The 16,794-nt window shown below is 43.4% G+C and overlaps 1 protein-coding gene across 3 annotated transcripts in view; it reads right to left on the reverse strand.

Moving 5' to 3' along the window:
* Window positions 1-13,756: 13,756 nt before the first annotated feature.
* LHFPL3 (LHFPL tetraspan subfamily member 3) overlaps window positions 13,757-16,794 on the reverse strand; it is a 244,267-nt gene continuing 241,229 nt past the window's right edge. For all 3 annotated transcript variants that reach the window (XM_048302420.1, XM_048302419.1, XM_048302418.1), the window contains one exon: window positions 13,757-16,438. Coding sequence is in view for 1 of the 3 variants with exons in the window: in XM_048302418.1 (XP_048158375.1) it covers window positions 16,410-16,438 (29 nt within the window). In the remaining 2 variants the exon portion in view is untranslated. The remainder of the gene's footprint in view (window positions 16,439-16,794) is intronic.

The raw sequence follows: 16,794 nt of genomic DNA on the forward strand, positions 1-16,794 counted from the left end.
TAAAATTTGTGTGGATGTTAGAAACCTCTTCTGCACTATAGTCCTGTCATTCTGTCATCCCTCCGTCCTCCCTCCCTCATACTGACTAAACCTCTAATCCACTGTGGTTTGAGTTCTCCTCTTGATATTTTTTTTTCTGTTTGAAAATAGTTGGTACCCTCCTGATTTAATTGCTTTACTATTGTATTTCTCTTCAAATAATTGCCCTCTGTTGTAGTCAACCTTTGGCACAGCACCTCCCCTTCTCCCAACAGAAGCTGTCCCATAGAATCAAAGAATGGTTTGGGTTGGAAGCGATCTTAAAGGCCATCTATTTCCAACCCCCTTGCTATTGGTAGGGACACCTTCCACTAGACCTGGTTGCTTAGAGACCCATCCAGCCTGGCCTTGAACACTTCCAGGGGTGGGGTATCCACAACTTCTCTGGGCAACCTGTGCCAGTGTTTCACCACCCTGATTGTAAAAAATTTCTTCATTATATCTAGTCTAAATCTACCCTCTTTTAGTTTAAAACCATCACCCCTTGTCCTATCGCTACAGGTTATAAGAACACATACGTGAAATGTAGAGAATTTAGAAACAACTAAACAAAAAATCATTATCACATTTGCCACAGAGCTACTGCTCTGCTGCTGTTTACTGGGATTCAGCTGGGATAATCTCTCTCCCAGTCTTAGCTTCAATGGCAACAGGACAGTTACAGTAGGTTGGACGAGATGACTTTTAGCAGTCCCTTCCAACCCAAACTATTGTATGATTCTGATTCAGACGGGGATGCTGATCAGCACTGGCCAACACCCAAACCCAGCCCCAGGGCAGGCAAGCTCCCTGCGTGGATGGCTGGGGCTGTGTGGCAGGAAGGAGCTGTTGTTTCCTGCTCGCTTTGCTAGCTGTTCCACTTAAAATGTGAGGCCATAAAGAGAGATTGGGAAAGCAAAGTCTGGTTGGAAAGTTTCAAGTGTTCTCCTTGCTTATAAAGGGTTAACCTTGCCCCTGTCAAGCAAGTGACCTGGAGATTTATGTTAGCACCATCAGGACTGCTTGTCACCAGCCAAGGTCTGAGTGTTATTTCTTAAACGAAATCAAAAGCCTGTCCTCCTGCAGGGAGGGTTGGCACTCCCGGCTGTCTCCCTCAGCAGGCCGGAATCTGCCCATCGGTTGGGCCAGGCTGTGCTGGATTTGGAGAGGTAAGTAAGGTATGCAGGCTCTGGCTGAGGGCTGCAGGGTGAAAAGAACCTCCCTGGGAACTAGCCTGCCAAAATCTGTCTCTGATAAAACAGCCCAACCCATCCTGTAAAGACTTCTACTGAAAAATCTTGAAATAATCACAGAGGAAGTGACAGGAACTCAGCCCTCCCTTCCCGCCCTGGCCAGACACTCCCTGGCTTTTTCCCTCCCGGCAGCCTGACACGCCGTGTCCCTGGGGAAGGGCCAGGGCTCCAGCTGCAGCACGGCCAGACAGGCTGAGGCGGCAGGGAGGAGGGATTGCTGCGACGTGCTTCGTGCTGCACTCCTTGTAGGAGCATGGAAATGTAGGGTCAAGTTCAGGGATTGCAGCGGCAGGAGAGGGAGGAACAGAGCGATTCCTCTGGCCTTAGTGACATTTTGCTTATTTATACCAGCTGCAGATCTTATCTGAAATCTTGAGAGACTTTAGTGTGGCTTTCCTTATTTGCGTTAAAGAGGGCATTCAATTAACACAAGTGCCACATACTGAAATACCTGCTTTATGAGGGGGCAGGGTTGAACTTCTTAAAAATACATAGGACTTTGGATTATATTACTTCCTATGGAACAGTTTCCAGCTCTGCTGTCCCAGACCATGTATCTCTTCCCTTAAGCGTGGATGAGATATAAAGAAACCACTCCCATATTTTTATCAAGAAGGTGAGGCCATTGTGTTTGATTTTTTACCTTGTGGTTTGTAACGTGTCAGATCCTGGTGAGACAGTCTGAATTAGTTTGGTACCTTTGTAAATTGCTGAACATCACAAGAGGATAATAAGGAATATGTTGTACATGCTCTACCTGCTGTCCATCCTGTCTGTCTTCCTTGGATGACCCCAAACCTTACTTTAAGTGCAACATCCCTCTGTTGCACAACTTTCCTTCAATGCTGGGTTTTTTTCTGGTGTGCACTAATGTATTCCTGTCCCAAAGCAGCTACAGAGGATCAATGTGTCAGCAGGCTGCAATGTTCATTGTCTCCGTTTTTGAGACAAAACTTCAAGAGGAAACACTCTGGAGTGTCTCCTCCAAAGGGAAAAGGGCCTCCTCTTTTCCTCCGTCAATGAGACAAGTAGGTCACAAGAAGTGAAAGTGGGAAAAAGAAACCAAACTGTTTATTAACACAGAAACAAAACAGGGTAGAACAGGATAAAAAAACCCTCAAAACCTCAAAATTCCTGGGAGAGGGAACAGACACGTGGGCTTGGACCAGCCGGGGCCACCCTGTGGGCCTGCTGGGGCCACCCACAGGCTCCCCGGATCGGCGAGGAGAGAAGGGAGGCAGTGAGGCAAGGAGAAGGAAAAGGAAAAAAGAACAAGAAAAAAACCTTTTTCCAGCTATCCAGAATACAAAAGAAACCCAAAAAGCAGCACAGCGCTCCCGGTGCACTCCCTCCCGAGCCCTGCCAAGACCCCCGAGCCCCCCGAGCCGTTGGGCTGAGCCGTTAAACTGCCCCGCACTTGGCCCCGTGGCCTCGACCCCGGGTCCATCTTAGAGGCACAGCGTCCTTGGGCATTGAGCGGATGGTTAAGGAATAAAGCGGCTTCATACCATCACCCCAGGACATTAATGCATGTGCATGCATGGTGGTCATCAGTCCACAGGTACAGTTCTGGGCTGAGGAAATTATGCTCTTAGGAGCTATGTTCCTAACTCCCCAAGATTCACCTGAAAAAAACTCCAACTTTTAATTTGTGGAATTGCACAGACTGGTAACACAATCAGGAAACATGAGAAAACGGAGAAAAAAACCACAGAGATACTGCAAGGTTTGGTAGTAAGAAGGTTCCCCCTTCCCCTGGCTTCCTTCTGAAGGTTGCCACCATCACCTCCACTTGGTTGGCTTCACAGACTATCACCTCACATCCTGGATGGATGCAGCAGCCAGCAGGACATTTCCTGTACCTTTGCACAGCTCCAAGGTTTGTAAAGCTGCTCCAGACTCCAGAGAAAGTGTGTGAAGCCTGTTCAGCCTGTATGGAGAAGCTGATGTTGCCTCAAGGCAGGGAAGGGACATAGAAACCACCAAGTGATCCAGCCAGCCATGGGAAAAGTCACAGAAAGAAAGAAGTGAGCAGGCTTCACTCTGGTCTTTGGGCATCTGCAGTCGCTCTGAGGCTGCAAACCACTTGTGGCAGCAACTGTCATCTCCTGCAGGGCAGAGCGGGTTGTGTAGGCCACATAAAATGCATATGAATCCCAGTCCAGTCCAGACTGTAAAACTGGTTTAAATGAAAACAGACTCGGGCACTTCTTGGACTGTGAGCAGACATCATCTCTGGAATGTCACAGCTCCCTCCAGGCCTCTGTCAGTGGGTTGTCCTTTTGCTGCCTTGATGGAGCGTTGGCCTTCCTCCCATCCCATGGCACAACTCCCCATTTTTGTTCGTTCGGTGGGCGGCCGGAGAAGTGAGTGGCAGCAGCATGGTGACCTCAGGCAGGGCATTGACAACTGGAATGAATGGGAATGAAAGCCTCCAGCTGGCACCACTCCCTGTGGAGTGCCGTCCTGTCTGCCACGGTTTTGGTTGGTGCCTGACAAAGACATGAGCCCTTCTCAGCTGTTTGCTGCAGCTGCAATGCCAGGGATGCCCTCAGATCTGCGTTCAGGTCAGGACAGGCACTGCAGGCACTCGCTAATCCCCTCCAGGAAAGTTCCTGCGGTTTATTCCAAATACCCAGTTTGAACTGGTTAATCCAGCAGGTGGGCCGGTCTGACAGGCGCTGACACATGTGCTGCTGTGGGTGAAGGTCGGCTGCTGCCCCAGGGCAGTGACAAAGCGGCTGGTTCTGCCGTCCCCAGCCAAGCCTCTGCCTGCAGCCCTGAAAGCCTTTTGTCCAAATCCTCTGCAGTTCTGGGCCATTTCCCATGCAGTTTTTAGTGCTTTTTTATCCCTCCTTAGTTTAAAACGACTTCCGTTGCTTCTCTGGTGAGACTAGTAAAGGCTAGAAGGACATTCATCTTACATTTTCTCTGTACATCTTATTATACACCCGGGTCACAAAGTAATTTATCGTAAAGAAGCAGATGGTGTGAAAATATGACTGTTCCCAAATTCCACAGCATCCTAGCAGATGACATTTTAACCTTGACCTGTGTTTTGCTGTAGCCTGGTTTATCTGGCTCAGGAGAAATTTCAGGAAGTTGTGCAGAGCAAAAGGGTGCAGCTTGGTCTCTCATTGTTTTCACTGCTCCTGCTTGTGTATGGCACAGGAAAACAAGGGGAAAATATCCTTTTGCTGGGACTCAGTCCCTTGTTTCTTGTGAACCTTGAGTTCAATCAAGTTTTGATAAAATGGAAACTGAGGTCATGCAGAACATATTGAGGGAAGCATGGTGGTCAGTGCAGTGCATGCACTTCACATTTGGCCAAAGGTTGTTTGCTTCCCCTGCCTCCTTCAAGTAATTTCACTAGCATCTATACATAAGTAACTTGCTATGGCAAACATCAACTCTGAATCCACAACTCTATCTTTGCTCAGGAATATTCATCTAAAATTGTTTTTTTTTCCTTATAAGCCTAATGAAACTTGGAAATACTTATTTTCCAGTCAAATAATGTTAATTATACTACATTCACTTAACATATATTATGTCAGCTGAAAGCCAGGCTGCTTTGTGAGTTGTTTGGAGGACTTTGGTAAATTAAATCAAGTAAGTGCCCTTCCTTCAGTTTAAGTTGCTTTTCCCAAGTCATGACTCCTCTCCTCCCTCCTAACTCTTTTGTGACTCTTCCCCTCCTTCCCAACTTCTCTGCTGGTATTAATGCTCTCAGAGGAGTCACTAGATGACCCTGTATACTCATCCTAATTGCCAGTTTCTAACAATCATGACTTTTTTTATCTAAGTGGCAAACTCCCTTCTGTGAGCCCCATGATAGGTTCAGCAAGCCCTGGCAGGGAGGTGCAGGGAAGAGCTAGGGGCAAGTCCTCCTTGAGCAACAGCAGGAAGATTTCCTAAAGCCTGTCTGTCAGGGGTGTCTGGGTTTTCCATGCAGTGCTACACAGTCTCTGTACAGATACCACTGCACTCAGAAATGCCTCAATCAAGGCCAAATATTGCTTTGCTGAAAATCTTGATTCAAAACTTGAAATGGAGGCAGTTTTCTATGTACTAAAATTGAATGACTCTCCTACTTACACATTTTTGTCATATTTCTCTGAGTAGCTTCAACTTCCAAGTATATGGAAGGCTTTGTTGTCAGATTAAAAACCTCTGTAGTCAAAGTCATCTCTCTTCCTTGTCTTGGGTAGCATTTACGGCTGACTCATCTGTATCTGACTCACCTGATGCCACAGCAATTTCTTTCAGGACAGCCCTGAGAATGGACAGTCAACTACAGGTGGGAAATTTGGGAATCTGCAGGCAGAATCATGGGTGGAAGTGGTGTTGTCCTAGGAGGAGCTGCCCTTCCCATAGATAAATGAGAGATCCTGCTGTGTCTAGGGAGCAATGGGCACATTCAGCACATCCTGCTGAGTGGTCAGACTTGTCCAGGACAGTCTGTGCATATTCAGTGGTCTTGGTGGTCACACAGAGATGGACTTTACAGCAAGTGTCTTTTATGACTGGCACATGTGAGGTGTTTTGGACCACCTGTGTGAGTACTGAGTGGGTTGTCCAGTATATGCACAGTGTCACCAATGGGATCAGGATGCACCAGACTTACTCTGCACACACAGTCATTGTGCAGGGTGCTTGAACAAGATATGTCAATCCACTACAGACTTCCCTTTCAGTCCCCAAGCTGGTGCTCCTCAATGCATTTTGGCACTGATAATCATGTGGCCATAGAGTGGGTTGAACCAGCTCAGTGGTGCAGCTGACTGTGCACACAGATGAGCACCAGTATTGACACTGGAGAGGCAATGGGAGTGTGCAGGGGAGGGCAGGGCTGCTCCTCTTGATAGCAGCTCACGCTTAGATTGACATGAACCAGCCATGGCACCACATTCTTAGTGATTCATCTCCGATTTTAACATGTTGGATAGCCCAGGTAAAAATATGGCTGAGGCTCATGCTTTGATGAAGCTGATGAAGTCTTGAGACCAGCAGACAAATTTCTGCTTCTGTCTCGTAAAGGGGACAGAACTGGGATACTGGGACAACTGGTAGTTCTGATGGAGCTGGCCTGGGCACAGGGTGGACTAATCCCTGCCACAAGAAAAGAGCCAGGATCACCAAGCCATGTGGCTGGACATATGTGGAGACAGAAATTGTGCCTGGTTTGAGTAATGCATCTGCTGATCTCCTCCAAGTTAAACTTTCTGACCAGTCCCAAGAAAAGGATCCTACTGATCTCTCACAGCTGTAGCATACAAGTACAGTTTTTTCTAGCAACATGTCTGGTCCTTAAGTCAGGCAGTGAAATCCTGGGTCATGGTGCTTCAGCCCTTCTGATTCTCTGTCTCTTCCTTCTGTGATGACCCCAAAACCTTTACAAAATGGCACATACCAATGTCTTTGACTGGACCTTCACTTGACACTGGAGGGATTGGGGGGCTTGGAGGTATCCCTGGGCTTCTCATCTAACAACATGGTGTGCAAAATATTAATCTTGGTCTGGGATGTACAGGGGCTCTGGAATGCTCTGTCTTCATAAATATTTCTCCTCCCTTGTTCCTTTGGAAAGTCTTTTCCCTTTACTTCCTGTTGTATTCAATAAATCCCTTTGCTTAAAAAGGTCTCTTGTTGATACTAACCATCTAACACGCGGTAAAAAGGAGGGAACAGGAGTGAGAACTGGGAAAACTGCTTCAGGCTGTTTTCTGGCACAGTGCCCAGCAGGCACTGCACCAGGCAGCTCAGACCTGGAGCCTGTTTTCCCTGCTGTGCTGCTTCATTTTCTGGCCTGGGACGACATCTGGCTGGCATATTCTTTTCCACACCCTTGGATGAGTGCTCTTTTTAGCTAGTTACTGCAGGACTTGGCATTAAAATACAGTGAATTAGACTACAAAGTAGCATGAGTTCAGCTTAAAAATAATGAGGTTTAAGTGCAGTTGACCTTTGAATACTTTTTGTTTGCCCTCTGGGTTAGAAAACTTTACAATATGTGATGTCCATATTTTCCTGCATTTCATCATGACTGTGAGTGCTCAGAAGTCACTTTAAGAATAGGAAAAAAAACCCCAAACAAACCAAAACCACAACAAAACCAACAAAATAAAACAAACATAATACATCCATACCTCTTTACTGAGAAGTCCAGGATAAATTATTTGGGCTTTCAGAATAACAGTAGTTATTACAAACTCTCTCTCTCTAAAAAAAAAAAAAAAAAAAAAAAAAGAAGGATAATTAGCAATAGAAAGGAAAAGGGAGATGATGGGAAGAGAAAAATCACAGAAATGGGAAAGAAGACTCATTACCTTCATGATATTGTTCAAGTCCAGTAAGAAACAGGGGCTGTGATGATGTAACACCACACAGTTGTCTCCAGATTTTGAGTATTTTCCCAGTGTCTGGAAAGACTTCCCCCACTAGCAGAGAAGGGTCCTAGATGAACAGAATTCACAGTCTGGAAACAGACACTGCTGACTGTAACACTGGTCTTCTACACCTCCAGGCCAGCCTGTGCGTTCCTACATCCACCAAGTTGTACGAGCACAAGGAACTTGTGTTTGGCTTCTTTCACCTCGTTCTGGGTTTCAGCAGCGCCTTTCCATAACCTGTTTCAGTTTTCACTGACAACCTGTTGCAAATTTTCCAATCTACCCCAGCAATGCAAAACAGTTTTCACAGAACCTGGTGTTTTTACAGAGGTACTGCATGCTGCCAGAGTTGTTTAATGTACTGTCCAGGCTGCAGGCATGGGTCTGGGAGCCACATGTGGGCTCAACCTGATTTTTTCTGCCTGGGGTGGGGAATTCTGTAGAAAACACAGCTACAAATATGAGGGTTACACACCAATAATTTCTCTGTTGGTCTATATACCTTTATTACTTCTCAACACAGTAATAAAGCTTTCTGACTTTAGCTCTTATAGGTAGAATGGACAAGCTTAAGTGAAATACATCCCTTCCAACTACAGCAAGAATATAATTCAGTACCAATGACAAGTTAGCACTGTTAATACATTAAAATCTGACCTCTGTGCACATGTCTATGAGTTAAAAACATACTGTAAGAAGACTGGAATGGTTTCCCTTAAGAGTGTAGCCACACACATAGCAGCTGCTCTGATATCATGTGTCAGCATGTCCCCATTGATATTTACTTAATTATTGACTCATTTGCAGATTAATTAAGCATTGGAGCAGTCTGCCCAGAAACACCATGTACTTTTCACTGCTGATGTTTATGGGACCAGAATGGAGAGTGCCGTGACCCCATGGAGCAGGAGGTTGCACTAGATGCCTCCCAAAGCCCCTCCAACATGAATGTTCCTGCAGTACTGTGACTCCATGCCTTTCCATGTATCTCAGGTTCTGAGATTCTTCCCTGCACTTGCTGAATTTAGCTAAGCCTCTTCCTCCTCTGTAATTCTTGTAAAAAGGAAAAAAAGAAATACATGCTACTGAAAAATAGTAAAATGTGATGTGTTTGTGAGTTTCTTATGGGTTCTGAATACAGATATGTATGTATTTTGCTTTTCTATTTTGGAGGAGCCTGTAAGGGTAGAGAAGCAGCAAAAAGGGGAAGGAATATATAAGGAATATATAACTATATATAACATAATATATGTTTTATTTGGTGACAGCTGGAGGTATGATCTCTCTGTGAGAATAGAAGCACAGTCCAGTGATGACTGGCAGACATGAGTATCACCTTCTCTGGTGGTTCCTCAGAGCTCAACACTGAGCAGTGACTCCTACCATGAAAAAGCAGCAGGCAGAGTTATTTAAGTTGGCTCACATACATGCATGCCATGTTCTTTAACAAACTCTTTTTGGAGGCCTGTTGTGTAAGGCCTCTGAGAAGATTACCAGGTGCCTCAGTATGAAATACATGCAATATACGTGTGTGGTGATAATTTCTTATTGCTTTGGGAGCTTCTCTGCCAAAAATCCTGTCTCAAAATCAGTGTTGGCTTTGGACTTTTTCCAGTTTACTTCTCTGGGCTTTACTATATCCTCGGCCTTTTCCTTCCTCAGGCAGTGCCTATGTAGGATGTCTCTGCCTCTGGTTCCTGTTCTCCAGACTCCTTTGGGAGTGGTAAGGGCCTGGGGACATCACTCTGGGAGGCTGCACAGCCTCACTAGGCAGGAAGAGTTCATTGTTACTGGTATGCCTGCCATAGCCTGAATCTCACTGCACCCTCACAGCAGGCTTTTTCTCGAGGTCAATGTGCTAATGGCTTCTAGAGTCCCTGCATTGTTCCTCTTCGATTAGGGGCTTTAGGTGCTCCCAGCCCTCATCCTGGTAATCCATAATCAGTTTTCACCATTTTAGCATTTCTCAGAGCAAATGTTATCTTGGATGGCCTAAATCTGATGTTCTGTTCCTTTAGGGACCTTCAATTTTCTATGTTCTGTTGCCTTTGAAGATGCTCATTAGTCTCCTATTGCATGACCATAGCTCATCATTGCCATATTTAGTATCATCTCAGAGTCATTATTTCAGTAGCCTCATTAACCTCTGCTTTTTCAACAAGAGCAATTTGGAGGAATGCTGTCCAGTTATGGTTATCTCCTGGTACAGAGGTTTGACTTAAACTACCTAACTTTTCCATTTGTTCTGATGCCTCCTACTTCTGCTGTTCTATCCCTCCATTCTGTGCTCCCAAACACCGCTTGGAGCTTTGATAACTTGCAGCTTGCCCGGCTTATGCTGGAGCTGAGAGTGGATCTGCAGACAACACCAAGCTGAGTGGTACACTTGGCATATCTGAGGGATGGGATGTCACGGGGAAGGACATGGACAAGCTCCAGAAGTGGGCCCATGGCAGCCTCCTGAGTTTCAACAAGGCCAAGTGCAGGGTCCTAGTGACAGGACAAGGGATAATGGTTTGAAACTGGAAGAGAGTAGGTTAGATTAGGTATTAGGAAGAAATTCTTTACTGTGAGGGTGGTGAGACACTGGAACAGGTTGCCCAGAGAAGCTGTGGATGCCCCATCCCTGGAAGTGTTCAAGGCCAGACTGGATGGACTTTGAGCAGCCTGGTCTGGTGGAAGGTGTCCCTGCCCATGGCAGGGGGTTGGAACTGGGTGATCTTTAAGGTCGCTTTGAACCCAAACCATTCTATGATTCTATGGTTCTTTGAGAGGGTAAATAGAAATTAGTGTCTGTCCTATCTGGGAAATGCAGAAGCCTTTCCCTAGGAAGTGTTGGGCTCCATAGGTCTGGAAAATGCTTTTAAAATGTTAAGCAAAGTTCTCATCTGCATTTATAAAAATAAAGCTTATTCTCTTCAGTCTCAGAAATTCAAATAAAACCACTGAAGTTCTCAAACTTTGTCTCAAACTTTATGCAGTGCAAGTTAATACGGTGATGGTTTCATCTCTTGGATTTTGCCCTGTTTCTGGGAGGCAGAAACATTGGTGACACTGTGCATATACAGGAGGTAACGCGTGCACTGGTTTTGTTACCTTGATCTCTAGGAATGCAAATGCAAAGCTGCCTTTAAGTAACTCCCGAGAACGACGCCCGCAGAGGCTGGTGAGCCATTAGATGGCAGCACAGATAAGGACAATAGCCATCGTTCCTGGGGCTGCTCCAGGAAAGCCCCTCCACTGCTTCCGGCATCCCCAAGGTATCTTGTGAGTGAAGAATTTTCACATTACTTAAAGCAAAATAAATTAAAACCTGTAAATGAGGATTTTTCATATTATATTAAAGCACATAAAATAAAAATTACCCCCTTCCCCCAAACAGTGATAGCATGTATTAAGCCTGAAGTTCTTTCAGAATTTCTGAATTATTTTATTCCTTATCCTTCTCAAGTATACATGAATTCAGCTATATTGAATAAACCAGCTCCTTTCTTGATGACATGTATAGTAGCTTATCACCTAAAAGCTCTTCTAGAAAACTCCCTCACCAACCATCTCAGCTCATGGCCTGAGGACCATAATACTTTACATTACTTTCAATTGCCATTTGAGATACAAATACAAATACAAATACAATACAAATACAGCAGGCACGTAGTAGACCCTCAGAATATTCCAGTGACACTTCAACTAATTTCATTTTTTTTAATGGAAAAAACATCAAAGCAAGTAGAGACCTAATTTTCTTTTTCATACTGAACATCTGCCACCTAGCTTATTACTAGTTTTGCATTGTGTTGGCTTAAAGTTAGATAAAGGAGAATCAAGGTGCTAATTGCATACCTGTAAGCCTGACATTTGTGCTGACATCCCAGACTCTTGCCTGGTACCTTTTGAGAAAGCCATGCTTGAGAGCTGTCAAAGTGAAGTGCCTGGTTTTTGCTATGGCAGAGCAAAACTCCTACCTTCCTGTGCCGAGATCTGACAGGGAAATCCTGAGTCTGTGTAACTGGTAATGTAGCTGATGATCTAGAGCATCTTCTGGTGTTAAACTGTGGAAATGCTTTTTAAAATATGTGGTAATCATATCAAAGAGACTTCTAGCATATAGGATTTTGACAATCTTTATTTAATATTTTCCCCTAAGAAATTATTAATATATAATTTTGCTTATTAATAATCCTAACAGCTATATTAGGCTACTATAAAGCTAATTTGCACTTGGAGTCATAATTTGCACTATGGAGTCATAATCCATATTGTTATCCTTATTTAAAACTGGTTTGTGGAGGTAAATTCAGCCTGAGCTCCAAACATTTTGGAGCATCTTCACTCCCAGGCTGTTTTCCCAGGTGACTGAGCTGATGTTCAAACTTGGAGGCTGGTCTCTCACTGGTGATCTCAGGAAGTGCTCTGCAGCAACTTTTAGAGCTTTTTCAAAAGGAGAAGAGCTTTGTAGTGTCTTGTAGGCAATTAGAGGCCACATCTCCTCTTGGGAGTTGATGAGCATGATGTGTCTGCTTACACTTTTTCCCTGGAGATCTGTCTCTTGCAGAGGCAATACTTCTCTCATGACTTTGTGAAGTGGAAAAGCTGTGTAACTGCTCCCCATGGGGTTATGAGACTATCTGGAAGAAAGGAAGGATATATCACTTTACTTTTTAAAATGCAAAAGACATTTCAGAAGGCAGCATAAAGTAACACTAAGCAAAAATTTAAGAGAGACAGATGGGTAATAGAAAGCATCACGGCAGTATCTGATCACTGCGAGCCTTGGCTTTGTGTTTTCAGCACCATGACACAAACGTTACTTGATCTAAAGGGAAGAGGATGGATTTTTTAACTACGTATTCTACCTTCTGCAGAATTCCGGGCCTTCTGTGAAAGTCTCTTCTCAAATTATTAATGTAAGCCAATGAGGATCACAGGCTAAGGAGGAATGGCTGCAAGCATGGCTAATGCGTGCAGGTACTGCCAGCTACTCCAACAACAGGCAAAGCCATTCCCTTCTGCACTTGGGAAGTGCAGCTTCTTGGGAAGGAGAAATGTATAAACCTCTTGACTTTAGCACGTGGGGAAAATAGTGTTGCTTTCTGGCACTACCTCAGAACCGATTTAGCATATGGCTGGCTTTTCAATGTGTGAACTAGTCAGGACAAATCTGGGGTGAGTTTTTATTTATTTTAAACTATCTAGATCTTATTCCATTTCAAATCCTCAGAGAATCAGCTGAAACTACTAAAACTTTTAAACGTTTGAAGGACATCAGACTAGCAGAGTGAAAACAGACAGAAAGCTGCTGGGGCCAGCATTACATTTTCCTCCCTAGAACAGGGAAAGATGGATGGTGTGAGGGAAGCTGATCAGTTACGCCAATCGAAATGTGTCAGAGCCTGGGAGTTTGGGCATAATTAGACCCCAGTCACAATAATTTCTAGATCATCTCCAGATACTGCTGCATCAGCAGCATGGAGGCAAACCCAGCATCTCTTTGACGAAGAAGTACTTACCTCCTGTTGGTGCAAACTCTGCAATGATGTGGCAGCCCCTGATGGCTCTGGTATACCTTCATGTAGTGAAATTAGCGGGCGATCAGCTTCTGAGCTTTACTGTGTCATTGAAATCATTTGTTGGGGATTTCCAATCTATTTAGAATTAACTGAAATGCATTGCTTTTAAAAAGGAACAGGACTCCAGCATCCTAGAAACCTGGAAGTTCTCTATTTAACCATAATTAACTTATAAATAATTTACACTCTTCTTTCTCTTACTGTAAACCAAATTTTATACCAAATAGAGTAATCAGAAACTTTATATTTTTGCCCATTTATAGATATGTAGCCAGGTACCAGAGGGTGGAGAGATATTTACCAACAAGGTTCTTATACTAGGAATTTGACCCATGCATACAAATCCCTGCCCTCGTTAAGAGATCAGATTTTACTTGGCCTTTACACACCTGAGGGATCTCTGTAGGTACAGACGTGAAGGAGGTGTCCAGGCTTGTGTTTAGGAGGGCTGTAATCCCAACAACAGCAGCCCTTACCACAGATGAGCTGGAGAAAAGCACTAGCACACTTTATTTTAGTATGCTACAAAAGTCATTGTTGATCTTTATTAGGTACTTTAATACCAAGCATACTTTGAAGTAACAAAAATTATTGTTGTTATTACTTTTTACAGAAAATCAGGTATTTCAACAGTTTTCTTTACAGTTTGTTGACTTAAAAAGAAATTAGAATTGACAAGTTACAATGGAGTGGGATGGGAAAGTGGTAACATTTAAAAAGATAAAACATACTATTCTTACAGAGTCAACATTTAATGATATACATCCTGGTACATCTCTCCTTCTGACTGTGTACAAATGGTTCATATTCACTGAGCTGCCCTGACAGGGTTGTGATGTCTTGTGATGAAACTTTTTGTTTCTGTGTTTAGAAAGGGCTTTTACATTACACCATCACCATGATGCTAAACAAAATAATACAGAGAAACCCTGTTTTGGTGATTTCTGTCACAGCAAAAGTGCCATGACTGCAATAATGTGGGATAGAGGTAAATTCAAGGAGCAAATGAAGATGGTGATACGAGAGCACATCCAGGTAACAAACCCTTTCACAGGCTTTGAGGCGCAAGTGTGGTTGTGAGCCAACAAAAAGCAGAGAATGAGGATGGGCTTCACTGAGACACCACTTAACAGGGACTCCTGACTGCATCTGGCCCCTGAGGATGTGCATTTTCCAGCTGACACTGGTTGGACTAACCACAGATTTAAAAACCTGCCTGAAGTGGGCCCTTAAATGAGTTTATGCTGCTTCATGTGTGAACTACTTGATTTTTACCTTCCACCCCTTTCGGGTCAATAGCAGGTACTGGGTAAATGTTTATGGTGGTTGACTGATTTGGGTGGGGTTTTTGACCAGCTAGTGCTGGTCTGTTAGAAGTCAGGAGAATTTCCTACATACAGGTACAAGAGCAGTTTTGGATTAAAAAAATGTGTTGTTTATTTTTTTTTTTAAATGCTGCCCAGATTCACAAATCAATTTACTTGGCTGACATCCACATCAGTATTCAGTCTCTAAGACAAGCAGTGCCACAGTGGTAGTTAGATAGAAAGGTTGTCTAATTCCCTGTATTTGTTTATTGGCAGTTTGCTTAAAGATAATTTTTCATTCAAAAGTAAAATAAATTTTTTGAGATTCATGCACTAAATTCTGAAATAATTTGTGTTGTAGAGTCAATAGTTAAAAAGCAGTTTTAACTCATGTTTACCTCATGTCTTCAGCATTTTGCATTATTTGGGATCAACACTAGCAATTGATTATTATTTCAGCCATTTCCCCTGAAAGCCAAAGAACAAAGCAACAGGCTTAAAAAGCCCTGAAGAAACCAGCATCGCAGTGCTCATTTTGGGCTGGATTCATCTGTGATACACAGGAGAACCTAGAGGCATGTAGGGAGCAACGTGCTGATGGCCACTCCTGAGCCAGGACAGACGTGTGCCTCGGTGGGAGTGTTAGAGAGGAGCAGAGAGGGGGTCCCTGCCTCCCTCTGTTGCTCTGTGCCTGGTGCTTGGTATCCAGGCCTTTCACTAAGAGCTCTTTCTTCATACTCTGTGCCTACTCCTCTTTTACTTCTCAGTGGCTTCTGGAACTGAGAGTGCCCTTTGGGACCTGAGGAGGGAATCACTTTCCCACCAGCACCCCAGGGCTATTTGCATCCAGCCTTCACATGGCTATTTGCAATATGTATTTGCCTACTAGTCTCTTATTTTTTGTATTGAGTTTAAACTCAAGGGTTTACTGAGTTGTATTGAGCTTAAACTTAAGGCCAGAAGGTCTCATTTTATCTGATTGGCATGGGCCAGAGAGTGTCACTCAGCAGTTGCATGGAAGAACAGGGAAAAGGAATGCCCTTGAAGTGAGCAGCTGTGTGTTACATTTAAGGGGTAAATTACTTTCTCCTATTAAAAAAGAAATCAAAGGCTTTTATTTTGTCACTTCAAATACAAACAATTCTATGCATCTTGGGAAATTATAGCGTTATGATATTCAGTCAGACATACCTTATAGTATATATGCTTCATAGAACTAGAATATAGGTCAGAAATAATTTTTGAGTCTTAAATTTGTTACAGACATATTAATTGGAACACATATGCAGTAAAAATTGAGAAGCTTTACAGTTTTAGTCAACTTATTATACAGTGAAGAAAATGAAGTGCAGCAATGTAGCAGTAAAAGTTATGCTTTTTTCACTAGGTAATGGAAACATTCAGAGTCTATAAATGCTAATTTAAGAGAGATGTCCTAACAGCTTCTCGGCTACTGGGATAGGAATAGTCTGAAGCTAACTGCCTCTCTACTGTGAAAGGTTTTAAAGCTTTTTGCTTTCCGTCCGAATAAAAAAATGACATTTACAAACCTCTTCAACGCATATATATTACATATGTTTATCTAGCAACAACTACACCCCTTTTAATTTATTCCCCAAATGTGACTTTTCATGCATGTCTTCTGGATGCTGTATTCCGCAACAGTTTCTAATGAGCTGGTGTGTAATCCATGATTGCATTTCTCTTCTGAAATCACTTCCATGTCTGGCTGATCTATGTTTAGAAGGTGGTGCTTATCCATCAGGCATTTTTGCACTTGTCAGCATTCTTCTCTGTTGAAGGCCCTTTCCCAAGCTTCTTCCCATTTTAATGTTGATGTACAAAAGCTGTTATTCATTTGTTTTGTGCTCATTCTAGTGAGGATTGGCTTAGTAGGACTGTGCAAAACAGAGAAAAGAGAGAAGCTGGTTTACTGCCAGCAAACATAAAGATGTTCACGCTGTGCTTAGCTCAAGCTCAAGCCTCTGACCAATATTCTAATGCACTTCATTATACGCAACTCCATTTATCACAAAAAGTGAAAAATTTAATCTGCAGATAGGATTTGTAATCTGAAATTCTCAAAAATAATTGTTCATCAGCTAATTGACAAAGGAAGTCAAAATAATGATATTATTTCATTTAAAGTTTGAGCAATATGGAAACGAAGATACAATGCGTATGGGGCATGAATGTCATTTACTAGATGGATACCATTAATTGTGTTAAAATCCTGACATTTCTGTTCCGTATC

The sequence above is a fragment of the Corvus hawaiiensis genome, chromosome 4 (assembly GCF_020740725.1).
Source record: "Corvus hawaiiensis isolate bCorHaw1 chromosome 4, bCorHaw1.pri.cur, whole genome shotgun sequence".
Lineage (NCBI taxonomy): Eukaryota > Metazoa > Chordata > Aves > Passeriformes > Corvidae > Corvus > Corvus hawaiiensis.